The following is a 10,208-nucleotide window of genomic DNA, read 5'->3' on the forward strand; positions in this document are numbered from 1 at the left end:
ATCTTTAATGCGGTTACATCTTTAATGCGGTTACATCTTAAATGCAGTTATGTTTAATGCGTCGCATCTTTAATGCGGTTATAGTTAATGCGTCACATCTTTAATGGGGTTATATTTAATGCGTCACATCTTGAATGCGTTACATCTTTAATGCGTCACATCTTGAATGCGTTACATCTTGAATGCGGTTATATTTAATGCGTCACATCTTTAATGCGGTTATATTTAATGCGTCACATCTTTAATGCGGTTATAATTAATGCGTCACATCTTTAATGCGTCACATCTTTAATGCGGTTATATTTCATGCATCACATCTTTAATGCGGTTATGTTTAACGCGTTACATATTTAATGCGGTTATATTTAATGCATCTCATCTTTAATGCGGTTACATCTTTAATGCGGTTATGTTTAATGCGTCGCATCTTTAATGCGGTTATATTTCATGCATCACATCTTTAATGCGGTTATGTTTAACGTGTTACATCTTTAATGCGGTTATATTTAATGCGTTACGTCTTTATTGTAGTTATGTTTAATGCGTCACATCTTTAATGCGTCACATCTTTAATGCGGTTATATTTAATGCGTCACATCTTTAATCCGGTTATATTTAATGCGTCACATCTTTAATGCGGTTATATTTAATGCGTCACATCTTTAATGCGGTTACATTTAATGCGTCACATCTTTAATGCGGTTACATTTAATGCGTCACATCTTTAATGCGGTTATATTTAATGCGTCACATCTTTAATGCGGTTATAATTAATGCGTCACCTCTTTAATGCGTCACATCTTTAATGTGGTTATGTTTAATGCGTCGCATCTTTAATGCGGTTATATTTAATGCGTCACATCTTTAATGCGGTTATATTTAATGCGTCACATCTTTAATACGGTTATATTTAATGCGTCACATCTTTAATGCGGTTATAATTAATGCGTCACATCTTTAATGCGGTTTTAATTAATGCGGTACGTCTTTAATGCGTTACATCTTTAATGCGTCACATCTTTAATGCGGTTATAATTAATGCGTTACATCTTTTATGCGTTACATCTTTAATGCGTTACATCTTTAATGCGGTTATAATTAATGTGTCACATATTTAATGCGTTACATCTTTAATCCGGTTATATTTAATGCATCACATCTTTAATGCGGTTATATTTAATGCGGTTATCTTTAATGCATTTTGATGCAAAATATCATATATCATTTTTTTTTACACTTCACTACCCGAAAGGTTCCTCTCTGTTTTATGGTTTTGTCCACATGACATTTATATTGTTTTTAAATATTACTTATTATTAGTTTTTCACTGCTAATTGTTTTAAATAAATAATAGATTATTCTGCACTCCAGACAGTTGCACCACATGACATTTTTTACTTTAAGCCCCAGAATAAATCGATTCATTGTATTTTGTTTTATTAATGTATTTTAATTAGATTAATGTTAGTAATTGTGTTTCTCTCTCGTGTGTAGATGAGACGAATCTTCCAGGGGACATCCCGAGCTACCTCTCGTCTCAGGGCACACTAGCCGAGCGTCAGGATGTTTATATCTCCTCAGAGAGCGGCAGCAGTCATCAGTATATCGGCTCATCTATAGGAGGATTTTACATGCCGCCTAAAGACAGTAAGATGAGCTCGAGTCCCTCTAGATGCTTTGCTTTAGTTACATGCTTTATCCATTAATGTTTCCATGTGTCATTTTATTCTGGCAGGTCTCTGTCATCTGGAAACAGGAAGTGAGGTGGACATGGAGGCGTCAATTGACCCTCTGTTGTGTCATTATCAAGGGCCGGTGGGATCTCTGCTGAGACGAGGAAACCGCTACAGTCCAGATTTTACGGATATATATGCAGGTCAGTGAAACGTCGTCATGACGTCACACATCGACATCAGAACCCGCAAGTGTGTGTGTGTGTGTGTGTGTGTGTGTATTAAATGAGACTCGTCCTCCTCAGCCTGTCCATCAGAGCAGCGCTTCCTGTGCAGAGACTCCTACAGCACTTCCTCCAGGACGAGAGATCTGTATGGCTGCACCAGCGAGCCGTTTGATCACATGATGCAGCTGCCCGCCGCTGGACTTCACCAGCAGACAGACACTTCCTGTCCTGAGGACTGTGAGCGGGGAGAGTGCGTGCTGTCCGGAGGCTCGTCTGGCTCTTATATGGGTGAGAATTCGCTCGATGTAAAAAGCAACCAGAGAAATCGTCCTCTGTTTTAATGTGTGAGTAGAGGTTTGATCAGCATGTGTGTCTTCAGGGACGTTTGGAAAAGCGCAGTGGAGGCCGCAGCAGGAGAGGAGCTCTCATAACGAGAATCCATACACTGACCTCCATACCGACTCAGACCTCGGAGACGAGCACACGGGCCGTGTTACAGCAGACCCGGATGCTAGTGTGTATGAACAGCCCTTCGATAACAGCAGGACTATAGAGAGCTTTTATGCATCGCAGCCGGTGTCTTAACGCCACATGGGCACAGTCATGTGACTTGACAATTCAACACGAGAGAAACCAAAAACTCAATAATTGTTCTACCTCAGAAAGGAGCTTCGCCTGAATGTAAACAGAGACACACGGGGAATCACAAGAGACTGATCGAGAGAAACATTTGTACATTTTATGCAGAATTATTATATTTTGTAAAATTAAAAGTGTAAATATTATTTTTGCTACTATATTTCCTTAAAGGAATATTCTGTATTCAATACGAGTTGAGCTCAATCGACAGCGTTTGTGTCATAATGTTGATCATTAACACACAAATTAATTTCGACTCGTTCCTCGTTTTCTTTAAATGTGTTCCAGTGTGACACTTCCAATGCAAGTCAATGGGGTTTAATCTGTCAACATTAAAATACTGTTTCACAAGTATAGAGACAAGACATAAACAATATGTGTGTGAACATGATTTTACTGTCATTAAATCACTCACTGACCAGATCTGTGTGAAGATATAGACAATTTATAACTCCGTTGCCATGACGACGCAACACTGTAAATCCTCAAACGACTGAAAAAATGACAATTTAAGCAACTTTACATCAAATAATACACACGAGTTTAACAGAAGAATTAATGTGAGTGCTTTTATAAAATTATTAGCGTCACTTTATTTTAATGTAAACCTCCAAAAATTGACCCCATTGACTTCAATTGTAAGTGTCTCACTGCAGTGGAGTGGCCATTTTTTTTAAATTGGAGATAATTCTTTGACTTCCAATATTTATTTATAAACTAGTATAATAAATGCATAATCTCGGGGGTCTGTGTATCTCAGTGAGTATTGACGCTGACTATCACACCTGCAGTCGTGAATTTGAATCCAGGGCGTGCTGAGTGACTCCAGTCAGGTCTCCTTAGCAACCAAATTGGCCCAGTTGCTAGGGAGGGTAGAGTCACATGGGGTAACCAAATTGGCCCGGTTGCTAGGGAGGGTAGAGTCACATGGGGTAACCAATTTGGCCCAGTTGCTAGGGAGGGTAGAGTCACATGGGGTAACCAATTTGGCCCAGTTGCTAGGGAGGGTAGAGTCACATGGGGTAACCAAATTGGCCCGGTTGCTAGGGAGGGTAGAGTCACATGGGGTAACCAAATTGGCCCGGTTGCTAGGGAGGGTAGAGTCACATGGGGTAACCAAATTGGCCCGGTTGCTAGGGAGGGTAGAGTCACATGGGGTAACCAAATTGGCCCGGTTGCTAGGGAGGGTAGAGTCACATGGGGTAACCAAATTGGCCTGGTTGCTAGGGAGGGTAGAGTCACATGGGGTAACCAAATTGGCCCGGTTGCTAGGGAGGGTAGAGTCACATGGGGTAACCAAATTGGCCCGGTTGCTAGGGAGGGTAGAGTCACATGGGGTAACCAAATTGGCCCGGTTGCTAGGGAGGGTAGAGTCACATGGGGTAACCAAATTGGCCCGGTTGCTAGGGAGGGTAGAGTCACATGGGGTAACCAAATTGGCCCGGTTGCTAGGGAGGGTAGAGTCACATAGGGTAACCAATTTGGCCCGTTGCTAGGGAGGCTTTGCCTCATTGTAACAGATTTTTCATTTTCATTTTTTTTATAGAAGTGGGACGAGTGTAAATGAATAGTTTGTGTTAATAATCAACATTATGACACATATGCCGTCGGTTGAGCTGAACTCATATTGAACCCGGAATATTCCGTTAAAGCATACGCCTATTGTGTGCAGAACCAATATATGACTTTATGTACAAACATACAAGCTCATCCGTTTACGAAGAGTCTAAACATGTCTGTTGCCGTGGGGTTGACATGGACACGGTTTATAATGTTTATTCAGCTTCATGCTTTTGCCTTTTTGCATTGAATAAAGCATCTGCACAATAAACACTCCCGTGAGCTGCTTCACTGCACAAACTGTGTCACGTGTGTTTGTGTTCAGACTCCATATATATTCGCACACAGGAAACAATGTATCAGTATCACATGCTTCTATTCGGGCTTTAGTGTACTGGTTGTCATGACAACGGCAGACTTTAAGGGTGCACGCCTGTGTTCCCGCATTGAGGTCACGAGTCATAAATGTGCGTTTATAAATTGGTGAAATGTGTTGAAAGAAACGGTACAATGGGGATAAAGACACCTGAAGGAACATGAGCTTCCTTCTGGTCACAATACTCGAGTTTTTATTGAATATTGACTGAAGTTTGTGTTTTGATTAAAATCCTTTAATATATAAATGTATTTAAGGACCGCACAGTTGGGGTAAAAGTCGAGAACCACTAATCACCACCACGAGGAGGTATGATAGGTGTGGGTGAGAAACGGAAGTGAGTACATTTTAAGTGAAAAAAGTGAAAGTGGAGATTTACAGCAATAAATGACTTAAACATTGATCTGTTCTCACGCACACCTCTCATATCACTTCTGAAGACATGGATTAAACCACTGGAGTCTTATGGATTACTTTTATGCTGCCTTTATGTGCTTTATGGAGCTTCAAAGTTCTGGTCACCATTCACTTGTATTGTATGAACCTACAGAGCTGAAATATTCTTCTAAAAATATTCATTTGTGTCCTGCAGAAGAAAGAAAGTCACATCTGGGACGACATGAGGGTGAGCACACGTGCACACTCTCACACACACACACTCATTCACTCTTACACACTCACTCATTCACTCACTCACACACACACACACACTCACTCACACTCTCACACACATTCACTCACTCATTCACACACACACACTCATACATACTCATTCACTCACTCATTCACACACTCACACTCACTCACTCACTCATTCACACACACACACTCATACATACTCACTCATTCACTCACTCATTCACTCACTCATTCACACACACACACTCACACTCACTCTTTCACTCACTCATTCACACACACACACTCATACATACTCACTCACTCACACTCTCACACACACTCATTCACTCACTCACTCACACTCTCACACACACACTCACTCATTCACTCACTCATTCACACACACACACTCACACACACTCACTCATTCACTCACTCACACTCACTCACTCATTCACTCACTCACACACACTCACTCATTCACTCACTCACACACTCACACTCACTCATTCACTCACACACACACACTCACACACACTCACTCATTCACTCACTCACACACACTCACTCATTCACTCACTCATTCACACACACACACTCATACATACTCACTCACACACACTCATTCACACACACTCACACACATACACACTCACTCACTCATTCACACACACTCACACATACTCACACACACACACACTCACACACATACACACACACACACACTCACACACATACACACACACACTCATTCACACACTCACACACACGGTTTCCTTTTCTCCTCTGAATCCAGGTCACCTCATGTCCTCTGATGCACTCTCTTAAAGGGACAGTTCACCCTAAAATGAAAATGATCTCACCATTTACTCACTCTCATTTCGTCCCAAACCCGTATGACTTTTTCCTTCTGTGGAACACAAAAGGGCTTAATGCATGTTCACGCTGCTCTTTTCCATACATGACAACATACAGTGACAAGGGCTTTCAAACGAACCTCGTATAAAACATAAAATACCATAAAGGAGGTCCATAGGATCTTCTACGACAGCGATGTGTGAGACAGTCACCATTCACTCTCATTGGATGAAAAACAGCAGCGTCAACGTTCTGCTTGAGGGTGAGTACATAATGACGGAATAATCATCTGTGTGTCACTGAAGGTCTTGTTGGCATTATTACCCGTCCGCAGTTTTCCCTCATTCCAGCGCGTCTGGAAAACATCAGCAGATATTTGTTATGAGAGAGAGTGAGCGAGTGAACTGCTCATATACTGAGTGAGGGAGACCTGCTGCTGCTGCTGGAGCGGGAGGAGAGATCTGCTCTGGTATGTATGACAGTATATATGACTTGGCGCGGCTGCCATAAACCAACAGAGAAAGTCTGTGAGCCCTTAAAACAGATTGTGCGTCTCTTCTAGGTGGGCTGACTGACTCTCAAACACGTCTCTGGAGGACTGACTTGAACGCAAGAGCTGCAGATTTGCGAGTGGGTGGAAACTCGTTAATAAAAACATCATCTATGACGGATGAGTCTCAAGAACCGAACAGACAAATCAAGTTACAGTTTGGCGCATGGGGTGAAATGTGTTATACTTCTGGGGTCTGTGTATCTCAGCGAGTATTGACGCTGACTATCATCTGGAGTCGCGAGTTTGAATCCAGGGCGTGCTGAGTGACTCCAGTCAGGTCTCCTTAGCAACCAAATTGGCCCGGTTGCTAGGGAGGGTAGAGTCACATGGGGTAACCAAATTGGCCCGGTTGCTAGGGAGGGAAGAGTCACAAGGGGTAACCAAATTGTCCCGGTTGCTAGGGAGCGTAGAGTCACATGGGGTAACCAAATTGGCCCGGTTGCTAGGGAAGGTAGAGTCACATGGGGTAACCAAATTGGCCCGGTTTCTAGGGAGGGAAGAGTCACAAGGGATAACCAAATTGTCCCGGTTGCTAGGGAGGGTAGAGTCACATGGGGTAACCAAATTGTCCCGGTTGCTAGGGAGAATAGAGTCACATGGGGTAACCAAATTGTCCCGGTTGCTAGGGAGGGTAGAGTCACATGGGGTAACCTCCTATAATTTGGTTCTCGTTCTCGGTGGGGCGTGTGGTGAGTTATGCGTGGATGCTGCGGAGAATAGCGTGAAGCCTCCACACGTGCTACGTCTCCATGGTAACACACTCAACAAGGTTAGAAACCAGCCGGAACATCCTAGCAGCAACACCTAGCAACCACCTTGAAGACCCTAGCAACCAGCCAGAACAACCTAGCAGCCAGTTAGAACACCCCAGCAACCAGCTAGAAAGCCCTAACAACCAGCCAGAACAACCTAGCAGTCAGATAGAACACCCCAGCAACAAATAGCAATCACTCAGAACGTCCTAGCAACCAGCTAGAAAACCCTAACAACCAGCCAGAACAGTATTGCAACCAGCCAGAACACCCTAGCAACCACCCAGAACATCCTAGCAATCAGCTGGAACACCCTAGCAGCAACACTTAGCAACCACCTAGAACACCTAGCAACCTGCTAGAACCATGCAACACCTAGCAACCAGCCATAAGACACTATCAAACATCTAGAACCATGCAACACCTGGCAACCAACCAGAACACACTATCAAACATCTAGAACCATACAACACCTAGCAACCAGCAAGAACACCCCAGCAACAAATAGCAACTACTCAAAACATCCTAGCAACCAGCTAGAAAGCCCTAGCAACCAGTCAGAACAGCACTGCAACCCGCCAGAATGCCCTAGGAACCAGTTAGAACACCACAGCAACAAAGAGCAACCACTCAGAACATCCTAGCAACCAGCTAGAAAACCCTAGAAACCAGCCAAAACACCCTTGCAACACCTAGCAACCAGTCAGAACCACCCAATACACCCTAGCTTCCAGCTAGAACCATCCAGGACACCATAGCTACACCTAACAACTAGTCAGAGCACCCTAGTAACCAGCTACAACACCCTTGCAATGCCTAGCGACCAGTCAAAATACCCTAGCAACCAGCTAGAGCACCCTAACAACACCTTGGTAATGTACTGTCTGTCTGTAAACTTTAATCTTCAAAATGTTGCAACTATTTTAAACCAGGCTTTGTTAAGCCATCCAAGCATTACCTATCTAGCGTACATTTTAGAGCACTCAAAAGTTTTTCTGTTTACTTTGATCAACCACAGATGTCTTCTGCCCCAAGGTCTCTCTCTCTCTCTCTCTCTCTCTACACACACAATGAATGTGAAGTTGTACCATCAAAAGCAGTTCAGTTAAACACTCACTGCACACAGTCTAAACACAGACACCTCTGAACATTCCACCCGCTGTCCTTTGGGATTCAGTCTGTCCTGGTTTTCCAGATATTAATAATAATCTCATCAGTATAACTCAGCAGAGACAGCACAAACGGACTCGTGTTCCTCAGGTGCGATCTGTCAATACCCCGTCATGTCATTTACCCCAGAGGGCCTCATGAAGTGCCTGCAGAAGGGGCCGCTTGTATTAGTGAATGGATGAGGGGGAATAAGTGAACCAGTGAACACATGAGCACAGACAAACACAGGCTTGTGGGAGTATGCATAATGCTATTGTACACTTTCAAGACCCGTTCAGTAGTTCTACTTTTATGCTGCCTTTATGTGCTTTTTGGAGCTTCAAAGTTCTGGTCACCATCCACTTGCATTGTATGAACCTACAGAGCTGAAATATTCTTCTAGAAATCTTCATTTGTGTTCTGCTGAAGAGAGAAAGTCACATCTGGGATGACATGAGGGTGAGTAAATGATGACAGAATTACATTTTTGGGTGTACTGTCCCTTTAAGAATCATTAGGATAAACTTAATTGGACACTTAATAATAATAATGGGTTTTACTAATTCAAATATATATTGGTTGATCTCTAGTTTTGACAAACTGTTGTAGCTACTGGTTTGGGACCGAATGATCCAGTCTCACCTCCGTCACCAGCTTTGGTGATGCCACTCTGATGGCGATGCCCACGTCTGCCAGTTTACCAAGAACTTCCTGGAAGTCCAAGACACGTCGCTAAACATGATCCGTCCTACACTGTAAATGTGTCCATGTAAAAGTGCTGTTGTACTTCAGAATCATCAAGTGTGCCATGCTAGTGATGAAACGGCACTATCTGTGGGCAGACTCGAGCCCTGGCACTGCCCAGATGCCCCTGTTGTGCTGTTTTCTGCTGAACTCGGCGTGTGATTCGGCACAAATCCTTTCATCCTCCGGTCTGAGCGCCAGCACGTGAGCCAAGTCTCTTCTCACTCTCAGTTTTTCCTCTTTAAATGTCTTGTCGTTCCGAGGGAGTGTGCATCTCCAACCGTTGCCATGTGCACACGCAGCAAACATGCACATATCTGCATTTTCCATCTGATGTGGTTTCTGGCTGCAGTTTTAAAGGGGGTGGGGGACTGAAGAGACGGACCGAGAAACCAGGAGAGACACAAAGTCACTCGCCTGTTGAGCCTGAAACATTAACCGGGTGAATCTCAGGAAAACATGTCCAAGGGGTGGATTCACAAAAATCATCTTTTTTACATCAATAATCGAATAATTACTCATTCACAAGATCTCTAATGTGACTGCGACAAGTGAGTCTTTTTAGATCACTTTTAATTACTTTCCAATTTTTTTTATTTATCTGAAATACCAAATCTAACATGTGTAAGTTACAGATATTAAAAATGGTCATTTCTGGGGTCTGGGTATGTCAACGATTATTGGTGCTGACTATCACACCTGAAGTGAGGAGTTTGAATCCAGCTAGGTCTCCTTAGCAACCAAATTGTCCTGGTTGCTAGGGAGGGTAGAGTCACATGGGGTAACCAAATTGTCCCGGTTGCTAGGGAGGGTAGAGTCACATGGGGTAACCAAATTGGCCCAGTTGCTAGGGAGGGTAGAGTCACATGGGGTAACCAAATTGTCCTGGTTGCTAGGGAGGGTAGAGTCACATGGGGTAACCAAATTGTCCCGGTTGCTAGGGAGGGTAGAGTCACATGGGGTAACCAAATTGTCCCGGTTGCTAGGGAGGGTAGAGTCACATGGGGTAACCAAATTGGCCCAGTTGCTAGGGAGGGTAGAGTCACATGGGGTAAC

The 10,208-nt window shown here is 43.4% G+C and overlaps 1 protein-coding gene and 1 pseudogene across 2 annotated transcripts in view; one reads left to right on the forward strand and one right to left on the reverse strand.

The window, feature by feature from the left end:
* LOC127638940 (leucine-rich repeats and immunoglobulin-like domains protein 3) overlaps positions 1 to 6,865 on the forward strand; it is a 29,602-nt gene extending 22,737 nt beyond the window's left edge. The window contains exons 16-20 of one of the 2 annotated variants that reach the window (XR_007969910.1): positions 1,495 to 1,647; positions 1,736 to 1,876; positions 1,979 to 2,188; positions 2,280 to 3,372; positions 6,785 to 6,865. Coding sequence is in view for 1 of the 2 variants with exons in the window: in XM_052120713.1 (XP_051976673.1) it covers positions 1,495 to 1,647; positions 1,736 to 1,876; positions 1,979 to 2,188; positions 2,280 to 2,485 (710 nt within the window). In the remaining variant the exon portion in view is untranslated. Of the gene's footprint in view, positions 1 to 1,494; positions 1,648 to 1,735; positions 1,877 to 1,978; positions 2,189 to 2,279; positions 4,388 to 6,784 lie in introns of those variants that run through there. The other variant, XM_052120713.1, reaches the window with a different exon arrangement.
* The window catches only part of LOC127638820 (glutamate receptor ionotropic, kainate 2-like), a 414,054-nt pseudogene that overhangs the window by 340,246 nt on the left and 63,600 nt on the right, over positions 1 to 10,208 (reverse strand).

The sequence above is a fragment of the Xyrauchen texanus genome, chromosome 47, assembly GCF_025860055.1.
Source record: "Xyrauchen texanus isolate HMW12.3.18 chromosome 47, RBS_HiC_50CHRs, whole genome shotgun sequence".
Classification (NCBI taxonomy): Eukaryota; Metazoa; Chordata; class Actinopteri; order Cypriniformes; family Catostomidae; genus Xyrauchen; species Xyrauchen texanus.